Here is a 26,346-nt window from a genome sequence, read left to right as displayed (position 1 = left end):
AAATCTGGTTTATTAAAACATATGCAAAGGGGGGGGGGATTAAGTGAGGAAGGAGTTGCATGTACACAGGTACAGTGAAGCTTATTTCCACTAGGGATGGAAGGACCTGCCAATTTTGGTTCTCTGTTTCTCATTTCCCCCATCTTAAATTTGGTTCTCTACATTCTCTGCAGCAATCTGCAAGGGTTTCTTTAAAGAAAAATCATGACGAAAATCCTTTACATTTTAGTTTGATTTCCCCCCCCTAATGAACACATTTTGTATATCTCACTAATGTACCAGCAGTTTTCCTTAATATAAATGCACTTTTAATGCTAAGTGTTCTATTAACAAAGAAGGGATGAGCAGCCTGAAACCGCTGTTGAGTCATTAGAATTTGAATTCTAAAGGCATTCGCAGCTGATGGTTGGGTCTTGCAAAGTGCTGTACACTGAGCAGCCCTGCCCACCTGACAAACTTGGCTTGCAGTGGGTGAATCCAGTTTCCTACCCCTGATGTAAAGAGATGAAGAAAGACTACAAAAATCTGCAATGGAGCTCACTGCAACCTTACACACTGCTGCATTCTACTTGCTAATCTTCAACTACAAGATATGTTTTGGTGGCTAGGAAGAGCATTTCAGTGGATATTTGATTCCACTTGGGTAAAAGTTTGCATTTAGGTGCCTAGTACGTATTGACAAAATACAGCTTTTGTAACACAACTACTGCTATCGTTTAGGCCCTCCACCACCACCTGCACATATTCGAGTGAACAAAAAGGATGCAGTCATTACCAAATCTTCCATCCACTTCGCTTTCAATTGCAGCTGGTTCAGTGACACCAATGGAGCTGTGAAATACTTTACCGTGGTTGTGAGAGAAGCTGATGGTAAGTTTCCATGGCTATACAAGATCGCCTGCATTGACATAGTGCCTTTGCCATAGTCTTCCACAATTTGGTTGATCATTGTAAAATCCCGTTATGACCCACAAGGGTGATTTCAATATACAATAATCATGGATAAAGCATCTTAACAGAAAAGTATCAGGGGTCCTTGGTAATCTACAGGTCTGTAATTTGATCCCCACAAGCCTTGTTCTGCAGTAATAACACAGTATTTAACTTCCATTTTTTTCACTTTTCCAATCACCCCTTTCTAGGCAGTGAAGAACGGAAGCCAGAACAGCATCACCCTTTGCCTTCTTACTTGGAATACAAACACAACAACTCCATCCAAATCTATCAAACAGATTATTTTGCGAGTAAATGCACTGAAAGCCCTGACAGCGTTTCAAAGAGCTTTGATATTAAGCTTGGAGCAGAGATGGAAAATCTGGGAGGAAAGTGTGATCCAAATCAGCAGAAATATTGCGATGGGCCACTAAAACCCAGGACTGCCTATAGGTCAGATTTAGTGCGGTAATCATGCCACAAAAAAATGTAGCTTGCCATTTGGAACTGTGCTTTCTAGAAGCATTTGAACTACCGAAGATTAATAGCCTCTGTTGCATGATGTTATCTGTGCTTTACTGTGCCATTTATAATAGCTTTGCCCTGCTCTGTCTCATAGATAATGTCTAAACGTTTCCTTCAGCCATGTCTGTCTATCCTGCAGTGCGTTAGATAGAGGACTCTGTAACGTGTCATTTTCACACTGATCAGTGAACGTGCTAATCCCTCAGCGGAAAACCTTAGGATGGTCCCTAGTCCTCATTTGCAGTATAAAAGTGTTCAGTGCAGCTAAAATACCAGCATACACATGATGGATACTTTTGAAATTGTGGGCAAAATATATTAGACTCTTTTGTCAGTGTAAGACCAGTTGCCAAACTCAAATGGTCCAAAAATCATCATCAAGTTATTTTTCCATTCCCCCCTCCCTATCATAAATCCTGTTCACTTGTGAGAAAAAACTCCAACCTTGTAGGGTCTGAGTTTTTACTAGCCTATTTAAACTACTGTCTATGGTAAGTTTTTCTCTGAAATTCTCAGACTAGAAAAATGATCTCATAAAAGTATTACCAGTTGGATAACTTTGCCATTGTTCCAGTTTAAAAACAGGTATAAATGTACAATGTTTTCTTTCTTTATTTTCTGATTGAGTGTGGAGTTACTAACCAGGGTCTACCTATTAGTAAGGGGCTATTGAAGAATCTGTTACAGCCCAGAACTTAGGTTTGCTGTGCCAACAAATACGTATTTAGGATAAGTGCACCAAACTCTCTGCCAAAACAATATTAGTCATCATAATGCAGAACTTTAAAATCAGAGTGCCAGTTCTTTAGAAGGTGGGCCCAGTTTTCCAAATGTATTATGTAGCCAACTTTGAGAATTGACAATGATAAAGCAAAATAAGCTACACTGCCCACTGGGTAGTGAGACTAATCATATGTGGTTTCTTTCATCTCTTAAGTGTGCATTAGTCTCAGTGCAAAATGGGCCAGCATGTCTCCCACTCTCTTACAGGTCATCGCAAAACTTTTTTTTTAATGCATTTCCTCTGACTATGTTCAAAGGGCTTTTTGAGCTTGCTTGCAAGACTATCCCCTAAAACAAGCAGGGAGCATTTGTGGATTACGAAATGCCCTGTGCAGTTTGTGATCAACATATCCAAAGACAAAGGCCAGGTTCTGCATTGTGATTTAGCAAACTATCTGAAGCACTGTATGCAGCATAGAGATCAAGCAGTATGATTAAGGTGCAAGGAATTCATAAGAAAAAGTGGGGGGGGGGGTTAAGCGCAAAATTTCAGAAGCATCCTAGGTTTTTGCATTCCTTTCTTTCTTAAATTATTAGGAGCGAGAACTCAGAAGATCCATGACTGGATTGCTCAAAGCCCTTTTATTTACAAAAAAGAAACCACAGAGGGATTGGATTAAGCCCACAGTGCTAGAAAAGCAGGCTTAACTCTTTCTAACAGTTTCCCTTATTTAAATCACACACGCACAAATAGTCTGAAGTTGCCAATGGCTGTAGAATAAGAGGAAAGTAGGTACAATTAGGAATGGAAGAGAAATTTGATGAAGTTTGCATTTGGAGGCGATCTTCCCCAATCTACACTTTCCAAAACAATATGAAAATCAAAACGCAGCATTTTTTCAAAAATCACACTTTTCCAGTCAAATAAAATGTAAAATGTCTTAGGGTAAAAAGGGCATAAAAACACAGATATTTGTGGAAATGACATACAAAGATGCATTATATTCAGGGAAATGCTTTGCAAAAATGTGTGCGTTAGGAGAAATTCACACTGGAATGTTGATAAATTTCCATTAGGACTTTTAGTGTGCGTATGCATGCATGTGTGCAAACTGATGTAGGTATGTGGAGAACTTAATTTAGACTTGGAAATATCAGAAACTGAGAGTAACCAAAACAGCTTTGCTGACCTCTTGCTGCAATACAGGCCCTGTATCCCAACGCTACCACTGCAGCTAATAGTAGCTTTGAATGTGGGGTAATTTAAGTCAAGGAAAGTACACAGAGGAGAGGATGGGAAGCGTTAAAACTTCTTCTCCGTCCCCACACTTCCAAGTGCTGTGGCCTTGACCCAATATGGGCACATTACAGATGTTTTCTGACTGGCTTTTGCATCACTCTAAAGCAGTAGGAGATGGAAATTACTAGTAAATTACAAGTAGTGACAGATCAGATGCCTGGCTTTGTATGTCTTATTACTTTGTGTAGCCTTTAATACAGAACTGGGGTCCTTTGGCCCTCCATATATCATTGGCCTCAGTCCCAGCCATGTGGCTTTTGGTCAAGGATCATGGGTGTTGTAGTCCATCAACATCTGGAGAGCTACAAGTTCCCCAGCCCTGGTTTAATATTCAGTATTCCTATAACCCTTAACAATTCAAATGCTTCCTATAGGTTATTCCTACAACCCTTAACAATTCCCTATAACCCTTAACAATAACCCTATAACCCTATAACCCTTAACAATTCAAATGCTTTAGGACTATCATTGTAAATTATACATCCCAGGGAAATCTAATTTTAAAAACCATTCCCCTCCTTTCCAGGATCAGCATCCGGGCTTTCACACAACTCTTCAAAGAAGACCTGAAGGAACTTCCTGAGCCCCTATTCTCTGATACCTATTTCTCTTTGCCAATTGTTACCGAGTCAGGTCAGTTTCCCCTCCTACCTATGAAGCATTTCAAGGTATCTAAAACCTGAGCATTTGATGGAGACAAAAGACAGCAGGAAATGGTTTGTAGAGCTCTATCTTGGCCAAAAGTGACTTTCGTCAAATCCATCCATTTAGAAGGCTGATTCAACCACTTAGGCTATTTAATGAGAACCTGTAAGCAACATGGTGCATGCCGTCTTCAGGTGGAGACTCTGTAGCAAGCCGCCTTTGATGAATCTCTGGAGAGCGTGGCGTGTGTGTTGTGGAGAATGTGGAAGCCTGCCTCTTAATAGGGACGGGTCATCAGAAGACAATTTTGCAAGCCTAAAAGCATGGTTTAATTTCAGCCAGAGCTGACTGGGACTCGTAAAGTTTTATATTGTTCTGCTTTAGGGATTTCTTTTTCTTCGCTCCTTCTTTATTTAAGCATTTTCTGCATTTCAGAATTACAGTACTTTTGAAACCTGAAATAATATGGGTTCAGCACTAGAATGTTTATTTTTAGCACAGTTATCCCACCCTCACACACACACACACTTTTATTTTTTTAGCTACTCATTCATTCAGGAGTTTGTGGTTTGACCAAATAGTCACAGGTTGGTTTATAAATTTAAAAAATGTTGTGCTGGCTATGTTCACTGCTGGAGGCAGTATGCCTGTGCATTACCATTGGCTTGGAATCACAAGTAGGGAGATAAAATAGGAGATGAAAGTAACAACTCCTCTTCTGCTGTTTGTCCTCAACGTTTGGTAACTGATAGAATACAACCCTTTGCACATGAAGGGTTTGGCTATCACTAACCCTGATAGCTATGTTCTCCCTCCACAGTTGGAGACAGTATGCTTCTGAATGCCTGCTGCTGTAACCCATGGGGAGGGGAGAGTGTTGTTGTATGCAGGTCCTGCTTGCAAACTTCCCTTAGGTTTCTGGTTGGCCACTCTAACCGCAGGATGCTCGACAAAATGGGCCTTTGGGGCAGATCCAGCAGGGCTTTTCTTACGTTTGCTGAAACTGCAAACTGAAATAACAACAACAGTATAAGCAAACTGGCTGTGGTTCTAACAGTTACATAATTCTAATCAGTCCAAACTGTCCCATTGTGTGCGCGCACATGTGTTTGCATGTGCAGATCCTTGCTAGGAATTGTATTGGAGAACAGCAAAAGGTAGACATAGACTATTACCGTATATCATGACCTTTCTTCTAACTTTAAAACTCTAAGTCTGATCTGTGTATACAATTGTTTCAGAGCCGTCACTTGGAGTTGTCGAAGGGGTGAGCGCTGGTCTGTTCCTAATAATTATGCTGGTGGCTGTCACTGCATTGCTTGTCTGCAGACGAAAAGCAAAGTGAGTAGAAATTCATGTTTCTTTCTTTCTGGCGCCAGAAAGAATAAATGTAAACTTATTCATCATGCAATGTAAATTTCACTTTATGACAGGTGCTCTAAATGCGAGAAATACGATTTTATAGTTGCACCTTTTGAAGGTATTCCTCAGTAGGTCCTAAGCGCTGTGTGTGTGTGTGTGTGTGTGTGTGTATTTGAATCTTGAATGGCAGATAGATTTGCTATAATATTTATTGGTCAATATGAGTAGGAGCAGGATTGCAGCCTTAATGCTGATACTGTGCTTTGAAGAGGAGATGCATCATGTGCAAAGCAGCAGCGTCACACAGAAAAATAGAAGAGTGCTATGTTGCAATGATTCGGTCTTGAATTGTTCTTGTAACAGACATGATTTGCTTTTGGCCACAGGAGGTGGCTGTCCTGGCAGGGCAAAACAACATATCTCCCTCACTAGGGCTCTAGATGTATGTAACAAACACTTGACAACTTCTTGTGTTGCAGTAGTGGCCATGAAAGACCAACAGTGAGAATGAGCATTCGCAGGGACAGACCGCTCTCTGTTCACCTGAACTTGGGACAAAAAGGGTAAGGTCAAATTGCTTGCCCTGGCATCCTTGGACAATGCAGTCTGTCTAATCACCATCTGACCTTTTCTTTCTTTTTCTTTCTTTCCAAATAACCTGAAGGAGCCGGAAAATGTCCAGGTAAGAGCCAATGCTAAGTCATCCTTTCTACTGCGTTGGAAAATACTGGCTCTTTGTTTTAATAATGTGTTAACATATGGTGTTTTCTTTCTCTCCTTGCCCCTCCCCACGCCCTGCTTTGAATGTTTTAGCCCTGTAAAAGTCAGTCAGTTTGAAATGCACTTCACCAAACTCCAAGCAGACTCAAACTACCTCCTGTCAAAGGAATATGAGGTAAGGACCAAACAGAGTAAAAGAATGGGCTGTTTAGGTACATCTGGCTGTCATTCACAATGCATTGACTCAAGACTAGTCATATTAAAGGAGACCGGATCAGTGGCGGCTGACATATACAGGGAGAAAACGTTGCATTGTTTGGGAATAATAATAATAATAATAATAATAATAATAATAATAATAATAATTTTATTATTTGTACCCTGCCCATTTGTACCCCATTTTTAATGTAATTAAAAACACATTAAAATGTCACACATTAAAAACTTCCCTTCAGATGTCTTCTAAATGTCAGGTAGTTCTCTTTGACCTCTGATGGGAGGGCGTTCCACAGAGCGGGCGCCACTACCGAGAAGGCCCTCTGCCTGGTTCCCTGTAGCTTTGCTTCTCGCAATGAGGGAACCTCCAGAAGGCCCTTGGCGTTGGACCTCAGCGTCTAGGCAGAACGATAGGGGTATACCTTCAGGTATACTGGGAATCAAGATGGAAAGGGACATGACATAGATAGCAGCAGGTGCCAGCGGGAGGTATCAGTGGATTAGGGCTCTGGGGCCTAGGCTAAAAAATGCAGGTGCCATTTTGGGGTCCTTGCTCAACGCTTTTCAGCAACTGACACAAACTGTTTACATCAGCATTTTGACCTGAAGTGGCTGCTGAATATTACTGTGCACTATTTGTTCCTTCTGGTTTGTTCCCTCTCGGCTGTTTCTCCTTTGCAGTACCCAACAGTATGTATATATGGTGCTTTTCCAGTATGCATATATGCCAACCTTTTCTTGGTTGGCATTCATTGGGTCTCTGAGCAGTGCAGCTCATCCATCTATGTACATCGCCCTCAGGCATGTCAATCCAATTAAGAAGAGCCATCCTGGATCATGCCCATCTTGTGCAGCATCCTGTTCTCACAGAGGCCAACCAGTTGCCTATGGTGGGGGGCGGCAGGACACCTGCAAGCAGGACCCGAGTGGAACATCACATTCCTTTCTTGTGATTTCCAGGTTGATCCTCTATGGACAATAGGAGTACATTGCATGTCAGCCTCCAAAGTCTTTATTATTTGCATTTATTTAAGCAAGTTCCCAAGTTTCTAAGCAACAGGCTCATCTGGCATGATGAGAAGTGGCTCTATTGTATAGTAGCTTAGCACTAGAAATTGCCTTGGAGAGGTGAGGATCAAAGGCTTGAACCACTTGGTACTTGGCACAAATCCAGAACTGCTTGAATTCAATCACACATCTGTTTCCATCCTTCAGTCTTGGATAGCTGATGTGCTATAGAGACCATATATTAATATAATTTAACCATTTTCATCTCCCCTTTTCTTTCTTTTGGATTTTACAGGATCTAAAGGATGTGGGTCGAAACCAATTGTGTGACATAGCACTTTTGCCAGAGAACAGAGGGAAAAATCGATACAATAATATATTGCCCTGTAAGTTTCCTGCTGGATGCAAGCCTTTTCTTTTTCTCTTCCTACATCTTTTCAGCAAGAATAAGAGAGACAGGAAATGTGGTATATCCTTCATCCCAGTACTTCTACCTGGCAGAAAAGCACCACTCCCATCAAGGGGTCTTACCCTTTGATATTCATACTTCAGGTCGCATAATGAGAGAACTCTCTCACTTCACACCCAAAGTGCAGTGACTAATAATGTTCATCTTGGTTATGAAAGGCTTCAGCCGTTAAAGCAATTTTGCTGAATTGTCACTTTTGATGGTAGGCAGATGTAGCAATAAATAGCAACCTTTGCATGCATGGTTGGTTTTATGTGATCAGCCAAAAGACAAACAGCCGAGTTTAGTATTTGCTCAAAAAAACCAGAAACCAAACCTGTTCTAATACATCCATAAATCACTCAACCAACATTACTGATTTGGTAGGCAGTAGATTTTTCTTTTATCTATCAGAATAAATTTAAAGTCCGCGGAAAGATTAATGGACCATGACTTTAGAACACAGAACAAGTGAAAGTAGGATGCGTTTTCAAAGAGTGCATGTGTTTTTTTCATCTACAAACTCTAAGAACTCTACTGCAACATGTAGATAATAATAATAATAATAATAATAATAATAATAATAATAATAATAATAATTTATTTGTACCCCGCCCATCTGGCTGGGTTTCCCCAGCCACTCTGGGCAGCTTCCAACAAAGATGAAAAATACACTAAAATGTCACATATTAAAAACTTCCCTGAGCAGAAGAGAATAGCAATAAAAACGGGATCTCCATAGTATACTCTCTCATGTTTTGGGAACATTTACTGAGACAGTGAGGACTCCCAAGTCAAATAGCCAAGATAAGAGGAACAGCCTCCCTCATCTTAACTGGTGGAGGCGTCAACCGAACCTTCCATGACATCTTTTTGAAGGGTCAGTTTAAGAGATCAGAGAGAAGATATCGCAAAGCTAAGAAACTTCTCAAGCAACATTTCCGTTTTTAGTATAATTTCATGTGGGAGGGTTTTTCTTTCAGCTATTAATAAAAGTAGTACCCAATGTATCCAATGATGAATCTTTGGAGACAAAAATCTGGGCTACAGTGTTGTAACAGAATTTGGCCCCATGGTGAAGTCCGCATCTCAGCTTCGCACAAGCAAGTGTCCTGTCCCATAAATGCAGACTTGTTTGTGAAAAGAACTGGGGACAGAAGATCTAATTTTAATCCACAAAAACATGGTCATATGTCTCCACTCTGTCCAGGAATAGAGGTTTTGTGGGAAATCCTAATCGGGCAAGCTTATCATATTACTTGCTTGCTAAAAGGTAATAAGAGGACAATGAAGAATGCAACCAATTTTTATGGCTGCAATGAAATACATTTTTCATTTGCTGCTGTGCCTCCAGAAGACTTTTGTGCAATGTGAAACCTCAACAGCTGGGCATGTCTATATGCTAACCGCTCCTCCATCTCTCTTCCTTGATCTTGGAGTCATGGAAGAATCAGCTCATCATCATTTCTCCCCTCCTTGCACCATCTTGTACCTTCTGCCACCTAAAGTAGTGTCCCAAGAAACTCAAAATCTGGAACCTGAAAGCTGCTCCAAAGCCATCCAGTATAGCCATCCAGTAGTATGAGGAACTGCAGTCAGAAAAAAGAAAACACCAGAACACATGGAGATGTTCTTGCACAAACCCAAGGAACACTGAATCCTGGTTCTCTGGCTTTGTTATAAAATTGTCCATTATATAAGATACAAAAGAAATAGCCTGATGACACATCTAAAAATCTACATGTATATTTCTTCTATATTGTCAATTCCTGCCTTAGCTAATCAGAGGTTTTGCAGCCAGTTGGAATAATTCCCAGTATATTTGCCTGTAAGAATTAATTTCCAACCCCATATTTCTGCATCGTGCTTCTGAAAGTTTTCAGCTACTATATTTCACCAAAAGAGAGGGCAGCCAGATAAAAATGAGGACAAGATTCCCCCACCTTTAATTGTTGTGTAACAGGGGGAAATTCTGCAGGTGTGACTTTCATGTTGAAATTCCTTCTTCTACGCAACTAATAGGCCCAGGAATCCTTTCCCCCCTAAATGACCATTATACTAAATGGTTATTCCTAAATAACCATGAAGAGCAGGGATGTCCAACAGGTCGATCACGATCTACTGGTAGATCCCCGGAAGGTTTTTGGTAGATTGCAGTCGATCGCTGGGACCCTTTCCTTAGTGTAGGTAAAATAGAATCCAGCCCGCCCCCTCACCCCGCCCTCCATTGTTGCACAATATGCAGAATGGAAGACAGAGTTTACTCAGTTGAGGCTGTTTGTTTGCCCTTTCTCCCTTGAGCTTAGGCTTGAATTTCCTCCTTCCTAAAAAAAGCTCAACAACCTGTACCCCCCCAAAAGTGGGTAGATCACTGCCAGTTTTTAATTCTGTGAGTAGATCGCAGTCTCTTGGGAGTTGGCCACCCCTGATGAAGAGGATAATTCTGTGTGGTAGAGGTGAGCATACACTGGAAGAAAATATGCTGTAGATCAGGCATCCCCAACCTGCGGCCCTCCAGATGTTTTGGCCTACAACTCCCATGATCCCTAGCTAACAGGACCAATAATCAGGGATGATGGGAATTGTAGTCCAAAACATCTGGAGGGCCAAAGGTTGGGGATGCCTGCCGTAGATGCTTATAGTTTCAGGATACATCTCAGTATAGCACAGAATAACTATCCTTTCTAATGAGGGCCTATTCCTTCTATGATAGCACAGATTTGGGGTTGGGCAGGGCAGCATTGTTCAACTGGCTTCTGAATGAACAGTATCACTGCCACTTACCAAGAGGGGGAGGGACAAGGCATGAAGAGCCCATTGTGGGTGTGGCAATGGAGGCAACTCAACACTCCTGCTGCCTCATCCCTCTTCCTCTTGATAAGCGGCAGTAGCGCTCTCCATTCAGAAGCCAGATGCAGAGCTATTCCCTGCCTACACCACCCACCAACTGCTGCTGCCCACTGGGGTTTATAAATCCCAGTTGTGCTTGCTCACTACACCTGCAAGTCAAATGGCACTCAAGTCTCACCTGTGCTAATTCCTCATAGGGAACCACAGGTGTGCAGTCAACACAGAAGGGAAATTGCTCAGATGCAAAATAATGTCGAATTAACCCATTGTCCTTTTCATTTGAGAGCCAGTGTGGTGTAGTAGTTAAGAGTGGTAGTCTCGTAATCTGGGGAACCGGGTTCGCGTCTCCGCTCCTCCACAAGCAGCTGCTGGGTGACTTTGGGCTAGTCACACTTCTTTGAAGACTCTCAGTCCCACTCACCTCACAGAGTGTTTGTTGTGGGGGAGGAAGGGAAAGGAGAATGTTAGCCGCTTTGAGATTCCTTAAAGGGAGTGAAAGGCGGGGTATCAAATCCAAACTCCTCCTCTTCTTCTTCTTCTTCTTCTTCTTCTTCTTCTTCTTCTTATTCTTCACTCTTGGGTATTACTTTCCATAGTTCCATGTTGCTGACATATGTTGCAAATTCTGGCTTGCACCCAGCCTCATTCCGGGCTCTGATAATGGGGCAAATCCATTAGAGCAGCCTTGGAAGCAAAAAACAAAGAAAAAGGCTTTTTCATCCTCACAATATTGTATGGAGTTTTACCATTTTTGTTACTTACCAGAACCTCAGCCACTAGTGATTTTGGGGAGGTGAAAACTTTGTGGATTTTTAAAAAAATAATAATAATCTAATGCATTTTTTGTTTAATATTTAGAGCCATTAGCATGATTTGTCTCCCAGTTAAGAAATTCCAGACCCCCATTTCTAGCATGCCTAGATGAAACATACTGAATAAATATGGACCATCATTGCTACATACAATTGGATATTTAGATTCCCACCTTGACTGTCAGTACTTATTCATTGTTATGCATTTATTAAAATTAAGGGAACCAATAGTGAAAATGTTTTTGCAATGAATCTCTTCCACAGATGACACAACGAGAGTAAAACTTTCAAATGTAGATGATGACCCATGCTCTGACTATATCAATGCAAGCTATATCCCAGTAAGTGACTCCATGCTTCCTTTTTACAGCTCTTTTAAAAAATGGGTATTTGACAGCAATCTTTACTCAAGTTCATAAACCTCTAATCCTCATACCCAGCCCAGTTATACTTACAATCCAAATTTGAAAATTGTGCCTGGCGGGCTGCCATAGAATTGAAATTCAGTAATCACTTAAGGCCATTTTCTGGACTTTCTGTAGCTTTGTGTGTGCAGCATTAGAATCAGCAGCATTAGAATCAGCCAAGAACAACTTTTTAGATATCTCTGTCTTTGTGGAACCTCTACAGATAGGTGCAACTTTTTGGCACACAGTGTCCGAAATTGTACTTCATCTTGAAAGCATGCATATCTTACATTAAAGCACAACTGGCAAAGATTACACTCTCATTTGTCATAAATGGCAGAATGCCTCCAGATCCATAGATCACCAAATAATGTCCTATCTGTGGTGGTCTATCTACCTCCCACAACCTGTGATCTGGTTTCTAATCCCTGTATTAGTGTTTTCCTAAGTCACATTTACGTTTTGCTTTCCTCTCATAAGGTAGACCAGTGTTCTTCAACCATGGGTTCCCCTGTATTGTTGGACAGCATCTCCCATCATCCTCAAACTGCTTACCCAATCATGGGGGATTCAGAGACCCAAGGTTGAAGGACAATGAGCTATACTGTTGTGAACACTCAATGTTAAGATTTTCACTCTGTCATCTATTGTAATTATATTTGTGAACACTCCAGAAGACCTTGATGAATTGATTGGGTGACTTGGTTGCCATGACATCCCAGTTTAGGATATTATTTCTGTTGTTATTGATCCTGCCCATCCTTCTGTTGGCATAATGGTTCTCCTTCTCCCATTCTATTCTCATAATGAACCTATGAGGTAGGCAAGATAGGGACAAGTGGCCCAATTTCACCTAATGAGTCTGATGGCTGATGAGGGATTTGAACAGCTTTGGCCATGCCTGTGCTCCCCAGAAGCTTTGTACTACAATTCCCATCATCCCTTGCCATTGCCGATGCTGCCTGGGGTCGATGGGAAATGTAATCCGAAACAGCCAGAGGGGGGCAGGTTGGTAAAGGCTGGCCTAGTACAATATAGTTAACATGAACAAGAGGAGCTAATAAATGTCTCCCAACAAGATCCAAGTTGTTGGGTAAACTGAATTTACTGTGGGCTAACCTACAGAGCCTAGGGCTTGCCGATCAGAAGGTCGGCAGTTCGAATCCCCACAATGGGGTGAGCTCCCATTGTTCGGTCCCAGCTCCTGCCCACCTAGCAGTTCGAAAGCACATCAAGTGCAAGTAGATAAATAGGTACCGCTCCGTCAGGAACGTAAACGACGTCTCCGTGCACTGCTCTGGTTTGCCAGAAGCGGTTTAGTCCTGCTGGCCACATGAGCCGGAAGCTGTATGCCAGCTCCCTCGGCCTATAGAGCGAGATGAACACACAACCCCAGAGTCATCCGTGACTGGACCTAATGGTCAGGGGTACCTTTACCTTTACTTTTAACATTTTCCTTGGGAAGAATCAGTGGATAGGCTTTGATCATAATCTGGGCCAGAGTGGTTGCTGTTGTTTTTTAATTTTAAAACCGTTAGTCTTTTTTTTTACCTAGAGCTATTTGTCCTTCAGGCATCTTTTAAAGAAAAGCCTGCTCTCCTCTTGCATCATTCTCTGTTTTGCATTGTGTGAGTTGATCTTGAGGGGGCAAGGACAATTGGCTGGTGAGGAATGGATGGTATTGTTTTGCAGAATGGTGCTTGGAGTGCAGTGCCTTTTGATCCCCGTGATTCAATGCACTGACACATTCTCTCTTTCTCTTCTCCAATCACCTTACTGCTCTCAAGCCTCAAAGCAACCTTCAGCACTGTGCTTTAAAGCCAGTTATCCAAGAAAGATGCCTCTGCATACAACGACACTATCTAAACTAATCATAGGTTTCTAAATTGGCAGGGCAATAATTTTCGCAGGGAATATATCGCAACTCAAGGACCTCTGCCCGGCACAAAGGATGATTTCTGGAAAATGGCATGGGAACAGAATGTTCACAATGTTGTCATGGTAACCCAATGTGTTGAGAAGGGTCGGGTGAGTAAATAGCTTTCCTGTCTCTTGATTACATATATGTATCTATATCTCACACTAGCACTTGAGATAACCCAACCAGGGTCAGGACATGTTGCATTCCACATCGTGTAAAGAGCTTCACGACAAATGCATGAAAAGATCTACAGAAGTTAATCCAAGTAGCCTTCTGGCTTGGAGCCATTAGTCCTCCAGTGGCAGAACAGTGTGCTAATGTGATTATCTTCCAGCAGGAAGGCAGGGTGTGGATCAGCGATGCTATTGGTGCACAGGACAGCTGTCATTTTAATGTGAAATTGCTACTCTTTTCCCCATAAGAAATGAGTGAACATTGACATGACAGAAGATAGCAGGATGTACCTGTTGAAGCGTGGCTAGTTACGTGGCTTACTGTGGGAGAATAATGAGTGGGCAGCACTAAAAACCCTCTGTCTGAAAGCACCCTAGCATTCTACAGTTGTAATTTGCATCCTGATAAAATCTGCACTATGCTTCTAGAAGAGAATACATCATAATTTGTGCCATCCATGTAATTGTATATAATTGTCTATAATTTGCTGGGCCTTTTAAAGTTAAATATAAAGAATTCACATCAACTGATGTTATGTTTTGTCATTTTTGTTTATTGATTACCAAAGGGAATATAGGCATAAAAGTAAATCTATTCTTCTGATAGTAAAAGCAGACTCTTCTTTGTTTCTTTAGGTGAAATGTGACCATTACTGGCCCTTTGATCAGGACTCCTTATATTATGGAGACTTAATAGTCCAGATGCTATCTGAGTCAGTACTCCCAGAATGGACAATAAGAGAGTTTAAGGTTTGCAGTGTAAGTATAATATAACTATTTTAGCAAGCTTTCCTCAAAAATAAAGTTACACTAGCAGAGACTGAGTATTAAATAATCAACTGGTTCCTTGGGCCAGAAGTTAAAGACTAGGAGTCCCCCAATCCAATACTTATTTACCTGGGAGTAAGTCTCACTAAACAAAATGGAAGTTACTTCTGAGTAGGCATGTAAGAACTGCTCTGTGGAAGTTGTTTCTCACATTACAATGAAACATGAGAGTATGTTTGTGTTTTGAAAAAGCATGCAGATATCATTCTACTTTCACAGCATGAAGCACCCAACTTTCAGCTAACTCTTTGAACTGTTAGATCTGACTAGTGTGTGGCAAATATGGCCTGGTTGCTGCTGTGTCATAAACTTAATATACCTACCTATCTGCCAGATCCTTCTCAGTTTTTCCTGGTCTGACTGAGAGCTATTTACAATTGAAATAAAAAGCCAAGTGTCATCCCTTATCTCAGGTGGGGGGGTGAGCTTTGGCCCTCCAGATGTTGCTGAACTACATCTGCCTTCATCTGTGGCCATTGACCATGATCGCTTGGGCTGTTGGGAGTTGAGGTTCAGCAACCTCTGGAGGGCCAAAGGTTCCCTACACCTCCCTTATCTGTACAGTGTGAGAACCTGCCCTCTGATACTCAGTGGAGATACACAGTGGTGTATATTGTCTGCTTTCTATGTCTAATTTTCCCCTCCGCCTTCAATTGACCTTATAGGAAGAGCAGCTTGATTCCTCTAGACTCATTCGTCAGTTCCATTACACAGTGTGGCCAGACCATGGTGTACCAGAAACCACCCAGTCCCTCATCCAGTTTGTGAGAACTGTACGAGATTATATCAACCGAACACCCCGTGCAGGACCAACCATAGTACACTGCAGGTATTAGCAGGACAACAGTGCTTTGAAGACTGGGTTGGGGGTGGGCGAGAGAGCATCAAAAAGTATTTGCCTTTATTTGCTTTCCAGACTCATTGAACAGGTAGGACGTCTGATAGCCAACTGGAAATTTAAGTCTTCCCCAAGTGCAAAGTGTACCTACCAAGAGATCATTCTTCCAACCGTTTTGCCGGTGGGCGGCACTGAGAAGTTTCCCTGCTTCTCAGTTAAAATACAAAAGATGGGAATGATGGAAATGAATACAAATGAGAGCTCAGCTTGAGCCTCCAGTGTCTATTTCTAGCCAGACGAGGAAGAGGAGCAGCAAATCAGGAGACACACTGTTTCTGTATTCTTTTTCAGTGCTGGAGTTGGAAGAACAGGCACCTTTATTGCACTGGATCGAATTCTTCAGCAGTTAGACTCAAAAGATTCTGTGGATATTTACGGGGCTGTGCATGATCTGAGGCTTCACAGAGTCCACATGGTCCAAACAGAGGTAAGCATTATTAGGATACCACTATTATCATACCACAATAACCGGAGAGTCCTCGCTAAAAATTGAGTTGTTTGGTTCAAACCAGTGTATGAAATTCCAACACACTTTTCCCATTCTCTGATCTTCCTGGTCCACTCTTCTGGGTTTGAGTGAGGTTCTGGTGCTGCTGCTGCAATTGCAGCAGCACCAAACAGCAATTGCAACTTTACCTTCCCACAAGCCCCTTCCCTCCCCAGCCCTCCCAAAACTCTACTTGTTTCCACCCTCCCCCTTCCTCTCAACAGAAATAAGTCTCCAGACCAGTGGTTCCCAACTTTTTTTTGGCCATGCCCCACCTAAGCATCTTTGAAATCCTGATGCCCTCCCCGTGACGTATAATTCTTATTATTCAAAAAGTGAACTCCTATTCACATGGAGGAAGCCTAAAAGGCCATTAACTGTTAACTCATTCTCGAATTGCCTCCCCCTTAAAAAATCAAATTGCCCCCCTGTGGTGTGTGTGCCCCACATTGGGAACCATGGCTCTAGGCCATGTGTGAGGTTTCTCCAGCTCCTTTTCCTCCTGTGCCCTTCTTTCCTCAATTCTACATCTTCTCCCTCACCTCTGAAATTGCTGGTCAGCTAGAAACTGCTAATCAGCTAGGGTAGGTGGTCAGCTAGCATAGATAAGCTGTTCTCATTTTTATGTGTTTTATCTTGCATTTTTTATGCTGTGTACAAATGAAAGCTGGTATACAAAGTTAATAAATAAATTGCTGGTCAGCTAGCAACTGCTTGTCAGTTATGGGAGGAAGTCAGCTAGCAAAGGTAAGCTAGGCACAGGTAACATTCCTCAAGGGCCAGAGTCTCTGTTCCCTGCTGTGATTAGAACACCAATGAAGGAAATGGAACGTCCCCCCTGCCATGCATATTGATGCAGGGGGTGTTGGTGGGGGTGGCATTCCCAATTAGCAGTTGGGTAAATCCTACTGCTTCCCACACTAAGGTCATGATTCAGTCCCATCCCCCCACTCAATCCCCTTGCTGGAAATGTGTGGTTTAAAAAAAATAAAAAACACTCTGCACTTAAGGGCACAGATTAGTGAGCCAATGTATCGTCTAGGGCTTAGCTCATCCCTCTTTGTCTTCTTGGACCTCATGCATCATTTCCTAAAAGTGCTGAGCTCTCATGTAACGTCTGGATTTCTATGGCTATCCAGCCACCCGTCCTATAACAAAGCTTTGCTTGTACAGCAGTACCTTAAGTACCTTTTATCTCCCATGATGCTAGCTAGCCGCACTTCAACAGGAGGTTTTTTCCCCCTTCTCCTTTCTTCGCTCCTTTTTGTACACCTTCTGTATTGCACAGATGAATGCTGGTACTACAAAACAATCAGTAGCTGCTGCAGCTTAATTACTTAACTTTTCAAAATACGAGGGGGACGTACTTGCTCCCTAACAGCAGCCTCACAAGAAATGTAGTCCTTTACAATGAGGGAAGTGAAAGCAATTTTCACCAGCTCTGGGGAAGTGCCTGTTTCGCTATCCATTTATATAGACAGTAATTTACAGGCACTCTGGAAATGCTTCAGACAGATAACTAGGGATTTTTTCCCCCCTCCATGGGTGAAATAGGGTCAGTGTTTCAGAGCATTAGGCTTAGTGGGGTAGACAATGGTTCAAAAGATGAGACATACTTAGGAGCTCTGTGTATGAGTGCTTAGAAAACCATCAGACAAACAGGCAGATAAAGAACGGTATATAACTGAAGATGTAGATACTTATCTGTGAGCTTATTACTTAGAAGCTGCAAGGTCAGAGGGAGAGACAACTTTTAGTGTGTTCTATTTCTTTACCAAGCAGGTCTTGCCATCATTCATTATTATGGTATTGGGGAAAAGAGATCCGTCTCTTCCCAACATGTTGTTCACAAGTGGGTAATAAAACAAGATGAGAGCACAATTCTTTAATTTAAAACACACAGAGAGAAAGAGAGAGGTCAGTCACATAATGCTATTTAACCAGAGATACTAGAAAACAAAGAAAAGCAATGTGTACATTTCTGTGCTCTCTTAAGAGGTATTGCAATCACAGGCTAACCCAAAGTAAGCTATGATACTAGTGGCTTTACTGCAGTGCCAATTCCCAGAGGTTGGTGCTGCTGTTGGTGGTGAGGACATTTGCTATGCTTGCAATCAGGGTGCTTCCAGATAAGGATAGGTGCTCCTCATGCATGCATGTTTGTTTGTTTGTCTAGATGCCATTGCTGGCATCAACATACCAGCTAATATTTTTTCCTCATTTAATCTGGATTTTCAGTGTAAAATAAGACAAGTTTAAAAAAAAAACAAAAAACACCCTGATGCCAGCTTCCCATTTGCAATATCTGAAGGACATCTTTGCAATATTAAGCCGCTATTTGGAACCATCACAGCATTATGCATGCTGCTGTGAAGCCCAGGAAAACATGCATCTTGCATGTAAAATAAAATAATAATAATATAATTTATTTATACCCCACCCATCTGGCTGGGTTGCCTCAGCAACTCTGGGCGGCTTCCAACACATATAAAAATCTAACCAAACATTAAGGACTTGGCTACATTGGTAAATAAAAATTGCTTTATATGCATTGTTTACGCTTTCTAAGACTGTGACACCAGCTGCTTACTGTGGAGTTTCATTTTTGCTAAGCCGATTTCATATACAAAGTTCACAGCACACTTAACTGAAACACTTCTTTGATGTGTCTAGATCCAGCCTAATAGTAACAATCTGATCCAATATAAAAAGTCACAATAACTTTAAAATAAACGACATATAAAGCAAAGCAACATTCAGCAATCCATCAGGATCTAATAGTAAACAGTAAAATTATACCTCAGCAAATAATAATTAAACAGTTTGCACTTATCAGCCACAATAGAGAATTACAGTACATCTCCCTCACTGGTAGAGAACAGGGGAGGAAACAAACAGAAGGACCAATGGGATGGGAAAGTCTTTTTATTATGCTGGAAATATAGAGTGGGGGAGGATTAAACAGGAAGAGTAGCAGAACTGGGAGAGCGGATTGTTAAAGTTCAGTGTTGTAGTTTGGGATCCTGCAAGCCTTCATTACCGTAGTTTAAAGTCTTCCTGGTTGGCTAGTGGGAATTTCTCCCTCCCTTCCAACCAGGCACAATGAGAGAGGGATTGTTCCAGCGGTATCAGAATCTAGGTCTGTTTAATTTGTCAGGTTACACTCATCTACAAATTCCTGTGTGTCTCTTACAATACAGAGACTTAGACTGTGCTTAGCACTGTCTGAAAATGCTATGGTGCTGTTGCTTGGCTCATAATGAAAAATCCAAGTACTTCCTAATAAATGAGATGCTCTAATAAGTTCAAGCTTAAGGTTTTTAACAGGCAAAGCTGAGAAGCCTGTGTTATAATTGTGGGGGAGATTTTCCATGTAGGCACTAAAAATGATTGCATTGCAAAAACAACAACAACAACAAACAAACGCCTTAGTCACTAGGCTGGCATCACTCTGGAAAATATTACTACCATTAAGATGATGAGTATTATTAATGGAATTAACTAATGGGGATATTCTTCCTTCCTAGTTAGAAAAATGAAACTAATTTATTTTTAGATGGGATTTCCAATAATATTCCAGTTATCTGGTATAAAAGTGAGGAGATGATTGAATGGTTTTGAGTCCTTTCATTACATTCAAAATTCAACATTTTGAACTTTACTATGATCCAAGCAGAATAGGAAGGAGGCAAAGAGGCCTCCACAGTCTTACTGCCTGTGAGTTGAGATTTGGTGACTTGCTGCGTCTGTCAAGGAAACGGACCTTTCAGATCTATCTAGCATGACTATGGGCTAAAATGTACTGTGCAGTCATGCAATGCAGCTCATTTAAACCAATTAGGCCCTCCTCACTTGTACATTTCTGGATCAAAGAGGTCAATATTTCATAGCATGTTGGGGGCTGGCAAGAACTTACAGGTGGAAAATCTCTTCCCTCCCCCCTTCATGCTCTATAATCTAGTAACATTACAGAAGTCAAGCCTAGGGCAGGAGCAACCATTCTGAACCATCTAATGTGGTGTGCATGGTGTGCAGCTAACATTCCATTCCAGTCTGGTGGTATGTCATCCAAACCCAATGCCTCCAGTCCATTCAATTATTAGGAATTCTGGCCCTTTAACACCTTAAATTATGGGGGAAAGAGAACACTTGGATAAGAGGAATTCCATCCTAATAAGCCAGCTGCAAAAGGCTCTCTAAGCTGTGAAGGAAGCAGACGACCCCCCCCCCCAACAACTTAATGATTCAGGTGTTGATTGGTGTCAAGAGATTAGAGGGATCTGTCAATTTTGATTTCTCACAATTTCTCATTTTTCAAATCTTAATTTCAGCTTATCTAGTTTCTGTGCACATTTGCAATTTTCATAGAAGCCGTATGAAAATTCATAATATTGTGTGCATGCCTCCTAATATACACAGATTTATCTGTTATATGATTTTTTGCAAGCAATTTGCACCCAATGCATGCTTTCTCATCAATATGGTTTGGTTAGAGAATGACAATGCAAAATTCATAAAATAGTGTGTGTGCTTTCCCCCGGGAAAGCTGTTTTCCAGTTCATATATTGGTTCAGAAAGTCCAAAATGACCTGAACAAATATGTTCTCCTATCACTAGGAAAGGAAGACCTGAAAAAAACACTTTTTCCTCATCTTGACACATTCTCTTCCTTCATTGTAGTGTCAGTATGCGTATTTACATCAATGTGTGAGAGATGTCTTAAGAGCAAGAAAGCTACGCAGTGAACAGGAAAACCCATTGTTTCCAATATATGAAAATGTGAATCCAGAGTATCACAGAGGTAAGGATTTCTTTTTAAGATTAAAAAATATAACCTTATGGTACGTTAACAACATGATTATAATATAACTGGTAGTTATAGCAAAAGCAGCCATCTCTTTCAGTAAATATAAAAATTGCAATTTTGAATATCAGCACACAACCTGGGACTTCTGCTAAAAGAGCTGACAATGGATGGAGAATCATATAATCTGCTTCTTACGGGTAAGAAGGTATCATGAGCTGAGAAGAGAAGCAAGATGGTGCTGAGCATTAGCCCTCATTTTGTTTTTCTTCAGTTGTTCATGCAGATCTTTGAACCTACAACTCCCTGATATTTCTTACATTTGTGCTGTTATTGCGCAGTCCACCACAACAGAGGATTAAATATTTTTATTTAAACCAGTCTACTCCCATTGAAAAAGTTGAGAATTTACACCCCAGAACTCTGAACGAAATCTCATGGATTTACCGTATTTTTTGCCCTATATGACGCACCTAGTTTTTGGGGGGGGAAATCAAGGGGGGGAATTATTTTTCCCCCAGGTTTGCGCAGCCACACCCAAGCTAGAAGAGGGAGACGGAGCGCTCCGTCTCCCTCTTCTGCCTTCAGGGACAGCCTCTCTAGCCTCCGTGGGGTGGCGGCTTGCCCCGCTGTCCCCCGGGTTTGTGGGGCTGGCGGGGGGGAGAAGCAAGCTTGCTTCTCCACCCCCCCGCCAGCCTCCAGACCAGGTCGAGGAATAGCGGGGTGGCGGCGCTGCGCCTCCCCGCTGTCCCCCGAGCCTTTGGGCTGCAGGCTGCTGCCCGCAAGCCTTGCGAGCCCGCAGGACCTCACGCCGGGCTTGCAAGACTTGCGGATGTCTTCCTGAAGCATGGAGAGTGAGAGGGGTCGGTGCGCACCGACCCCTCTCGCTCTCCAGGCTTCAGCGAAAGCCTGCATTCGCCCCATAGGACACACACACATTTCCCCTTCATTTTTGGAGGGGGGAAAGTGTGTCCTATAGGGCGAAAAATACGGTATTACTGTCCTCCAACTTGACCTTTCTGTTATTTGAAAGAAATCTCCGCCATTCAAGGCATCTCTAAACACCATCTAGTTCTTTCAACTTTTCATGGGCTGTACTTGAAGGCTCCATTACAGGCTTAATGTGTTTCCCTTCATGTGTTATATGTTCATATGCCATATTTTATGCTATAGAACATCACCCTTTTGCTGCCTTTTGAGGTTTTAGGCTTTCTGGAGAAGGGAGAATATATTGTGCTAATAAAATACCAGACATATTTACTATACCAAACAAATGATCTTGATAAGAATAACCTGCCTTGCCCTTCCATCACTTTCTTAGCTTGACATCTTGCTCCAGTATAGGAAGTCATAATGAGAGGATTTACTAAAGCCTTCTTATCAATTTTTGATCGTGGAGTCCTGTATAGTAATCAGTTCTGTGGTGGTAGAGTCACAGAATACCGTATTTTTCGTCCCATAGGACGCACCTAGTTTTTTGGGGGGGAAATAAAGGGGAAAAAAATTTCCTTTATTTTCCCCCCAAAAGCAGGTCGGGGGAAACCAAACCAGGTCGAGGAACAGCGGGGTGGCGGCGCTGCGCCTCCCTGCTGTCCCCCGAGCTTGTGGGGCTGGCCGATGTCTGCCCGGCGCGAGGGGAGCTCTGCTTCAGGGCACCCAACCCGCCGGGCGGCAGGCTGCTATCCGCAGCGTGGGGAGCGCTGCGGGGAACTCCTGGTGGGCTCCCCACGCTGCGGATGTATGCCTGGCGCGAGGGGCGCTCTGCTTCAGGGCGCCCCACCCGCCGGGCGGCAGGCTGCTATCCGCAGCGTGGGGAGCCCTGCGGGGACCTCCCGCAGGGCTGCCTAGGCTGCAGATGTGTTCCCGAAGCGTCAGGCACTCTGCTTTCAGGGTGCCCGACGCTCCAGGAAGCAGGCTGCTATCCGCAGCCTAGACAGCCCTGCGGGAGCTCCCGCAGGGCTGCCTAGGCTGCGGATGTCTTCCTGAAGCCTGGAGAGCGAGAGGGGTCGGTGCGCACCGACCCCTCTCCCTCTCCACGCTTCAGCGAAAGCCTGCATTCGCCCCATAGGACGCACCCAGATTTCCCCTTCATTTTTGGAGGGGAAACAGTGCGTCCTATAGGGCGAAAAATACGGTATCTGACTATTCTGCAGCTAAATGCCCAGTAAACCTTTTATTTTATTTTTACCCATACTGACAATTTTTTAAAGTCTCTTATTTTGTTCAAGGATAGCCAATGTGATATCTCCAGATGTTGTAGACCACAACTCTCTTCATCCCTGGGCCATGGTGGCTGGGGCTGAAGGAAGGTTCTGTCCCAAACTCCAGAGAGTAGGCATGATAACTATACAGTGGTACCTCGGGTTACATACGCTTCAGGTTACAGACTCTGCTAACCCAGAAATATTGCTTCAGGATAAGAACTTTGCTTCAGGATGAGAACAGAAATTGTGCTCCGGCGGCCCGGCGGCAGCAGGAGACCCCATTAGCTAAAGTGGTGCTTCAGGTTAAGAACAGTTTCAGGTTAAGTACGGACCTCCGGAACGAATTAAGTACAGTGGTGCCTCAGGTTAAGTACTTAATTCGTTCCCCTAGGTCCGTTCTTAACCTGAAGCACCACTTTAGCTAATGGGGCCTCCTGCTGCTGCCGTGCCACCACAGCGCAATTTCTGTTCTCATCCTGAAGCAAAGTTCTTAACCCAAGGTACTATTTCTGGGTTAGCAGAGTCTGTAACCTGAAGCATATGTAATCCGAGATACCACTGTACTTAACCTGAGGTACCACTGTACCTGATTTTGATTTATTTATTTTCACAAGATTAATGGATGTTCCTTTGCGAGGGTTTGCAGTTTGAATCTTATTGCTGTTTCATAGGTACAAATGTGTGGGTGTTTTAGGCCAATTTAACTGCCATAGCTCCCCCCCCCCAGCAAAAAAAGGATCCTACTGTATGAATTATAAAGATTTCTGTTAATTCCCTGCTAGAATTGTTTTCAACACATGTGTATGCCAACTCTCCAGAGCATAGATTATTTACAGCACTGGTGAAAGCCACTAAACAGGCCTGTTGGACTCTCATTCCTATCATCCCTCACCATTGAAGTCTATAACATCTGGGGAGTACCAAGATGGCTGCCCTGACAAAGATACTATTTTTTTAAAGAACCTTTCCCCCTTCCACAGAACTAAAGTTCCCAGAGTTCCCTGGGGTAAGGAATGATGGCTTAACCAGTTCAAAGCTGTAACTCCAGATGGGAGGAAGTCCTACAAAACTATGCAGCACTTGCATCTGAGTAGACAAGTTTAGAACTGCACTGTAAGTCTGTAGTATAGATGATACTGAATACTAATATGGCTACCTCCCCACCCCACCCCGTTGCAGAGCTTATGTCCTTTACGAGCTGTGTGATAAGCAGAAATCCAGCAGGAAAGGCTTAACCTAATCACAGAACTCGTATGCCAAAAAGAGCTTTCTTTCCTCAATTTCTGCTTTTTATATAGCTTGGTTTTGTTATTTGTTTTTGTTTAAAAGATTTATAGGGCAATGTCCTATTAGCGTTAAAAAGGCAGGAGTCCTGTCAAGAAAAAAATATATGACTGTTCTGTCTTGTTGTTCTAAGGCACAGTTGCCGCTTTCTTATTTTGCACAGAGACACAATTCTGGTCTCCAGCTATCTATATCATTCTAGTACTTTCATAAGGACATGTTTACAGGCTGGCACTGGAAATACAAAAACAAAACCATTCTGTGTGCACTTCCTAACTTAAGTATTCTTTTTATTTCAGATGCTGTTTATTCAAGGCACTAAAGCTCCAACAGATTCCTGCTTGTTGCAATTGTATCTGTTGGTTTTTTTTAAAAAAATATTTTATGCACTACAGAAGTGCCAGACATGTTTGATACTGTGTATAATTTATTAGTCTGGTGACATTTTTAAAGTATATAATTTAAATATAATAGATATTGTTGTATATAAATGTACTTTGCTATTGTGTAAATATGTATTTTATCTATAATGTTTATATTAAGCTTCAGATAATATTATTTTTCCATGCTAAAGTTATTTTAATGAATTCTTCCCTATAAACTATCTTTTGCTGAATAAGTAGCAAGTTTTTAAGCATGAGGCAAAAAAGTGTAACACAACACTTCCAGGCATGGGTGGGCAACCAGCACACCTAGACTAGCTCCTCCTTGCAGCTAGGTTGTTAAGGGTTAAAAATTATTGATCATTCAAGAGCTGCAAAAGCATGCATATTTCATACCTTGTGAACTGTGATATCAGCTTCCATTCATCTGTGCGCATGTCATGTTCTTTAGACTTCTGAAGGCATCAGGGTTTTAAATAATAATGAAGACTGCAATCCTGAGGGGGAGGGAGACAATAAAGAGACTGTCATATTATAGTTGACAGGGGAAGACCTGGCACTAGGGATAATAGCTTCATTGATGCACAGGGAAACTGAGGTGGTGCTCCAGAAAACCTGCTAAAGGTTGGGAAACTACAAGGAGGAAGCAGCTGGAGAGAATGACTCATGGTTTCGGTTGTCTCTGTACTAATGCACAGAGTAAGGGGAAACAAGCAAGACAAATATGAGCTCTTAACACAGTATGGAGAAGACAGATAAATACTATTAGGTGACAGAAGGCGGAACACCTACTTTACCTCTTTCATTACTCAAAAGAAAAGCAGTGCCCAACCTGTTGAGAACAGAATAAACGATGCACAGAGGGAGCTACAGCCCAAGATGTGGTAATGGAACATCTAGCTACCTTAAATGAATTCACATCTCTGGGACCTGATGAAGTGCACCCAAAGGTACTAACCTTCCTTGGAGGTTTGTTTTAAAAGATTCCTTCATTGCCGGGAGTTGGATTAGATAACACTCAGGGTCCCTTCCAACTCTGACACTCTGCCCAAGGCCTGCTGCCTATTTTTCAGCATCAGATTAATTTCCAATGAGACACTCTGGAATGAACAAAGTTGCTCAACTTTAAGAACAGCCAGCTGCTTTAATTGGCTCACTTTTATGAAGGTGTTGCAATATGTTAGGTCAATAGGAACAGATGCAGGGCATTAAAGAGTTCTATTAAATAGAACATTGTTGCTAAATGGGACACTAAGTTGAGATTGAACTGTTTCCACTGTTGACGCTTAACTTCATATTTTCACTATAAAATGAATATGCAGCCTGATCTGAAAAATGCATGCAGTGAATAAACACTTACACAGCACAAATGTATTTTAGATGCAAAGGCTAGAATATTTGTGCAGCACATTAAA

The 26,346-nt window shown here is 42.2% G+C and overlaps 1 protein-coding gene and 1 long non-coding RNA gene across 11 annotated transcripts in view; one reads left to right on the top strand and one right to left on the bottom strand.

Annotated features, from left to right (window-relative positions):
- Positions 1-25,164, top strand: part of PTPRB (protein tyrosine phosphatase receptor type B) — a 74,139-nt gene extending 48,975 nt beyond the window's left edge. For 3 of the 5 annotated variants that reach the window (XR_014502030.1, XR_014502031.1, XR_014502032.1), the window contains 16 exons: positions 721-870; positions 1,143-1,386; positions 4,008-4,114; positions 5,368-5,467; positions 5,968-6,051; positions 6,153-6,170; positions 6,302-6,383; positions 7,728-7,818; positions 11,807-11,883; positions 13,843-13,977; positions 14,680-14,802; positions 15,537-15,700; positions 16,061-16,196; positions 20,937-21,057; positions 24,245-24,377; positions 24,848-25,164. Coding sequence is in view for 1 of the 5 variants with exons in the window: in XM_083399222.1 (XP_083255348.1) it covers positions 721-870; positions 1,143-1,386; positions 4,008-4,114; positions 5,368-5,467; positions 5,968-6,051; positions 6,153-6,170; positions 6,302-6,383; positions 7,728-7,818; positions 11,807-11,883; positions 13,843-13,977; positions 14,680-14,802; positions 15,537-15,700; positions 16,061-16,196; positions 20,937-21,057; positions 24,848-24,870 (1,655 nt within the window). In the remaining 4 variants the exon portion in view is untranslated. Of the gene's footprint in view, positions 1-720; positions 871-1,142; positions 1,387-4,007; positions 4,115-5,367; positions 5,468-5,967; positions 6,075-6,152; positions 6,171-6,301; positions 6,384-7,727; positions 7,819-11,806; positions 11,884-13,842; positions 13,978-14,679; positions 14,803-15,536; positions 15,701-16,060; positions 16,197-20,936; positions 21,058-24,244; positions 24,378-24,847 lie in introns of all 5 variants that reach the window. The other 2 variants (XM_083399222.1, XR_014502029.1) reach the window with 2 other exon arrangements.
- The window catches only part of LOC310658269, a 28,957-nt gene continuing 23,682 nt past the window's right edge, over positions 21,072-26,346 (bottom strand). For 4 of the 6 annotated variants that reach the window (XR_014502155.1, XR_014502156.1, XR_014502157.1 and 1 more), the window contains 2 exons: positions 25,328-25,428; positions 21,072-21,278 (listed from right to left, as the gene is read on the bottom strand). This is a non-coding gene — a long non-coding RNA (uncharacterized lncRNA). Of the gene's footprint in view, positions 21,279-24,986; positions 26,032-26,346 lie in introns of those variants that run through there. The other 2 variants (XR_014502159.1, XR_014502160.1) reach the window with 1 other exon arrangement.

The sequence above is a fragment of the Podarcis tiliguerta genome, assembly GCF_965153285.1.
Source record: "Podarcis tiliguerta genome assembly, chromosome: 10".
Classification (NCBI taxonomy): domain Eukaryota; kingdom Metazoa; phylum Chordata; class Lepidosauria; order Squamata; family Lacertidae; genus Podarcis; species Podarcis tiliguerta.
The sequence above is the reverse complement of the archived record's forward strand: the minus strand, read 5'-3'. Positions and strand labels throughout refer to the sequence as shown.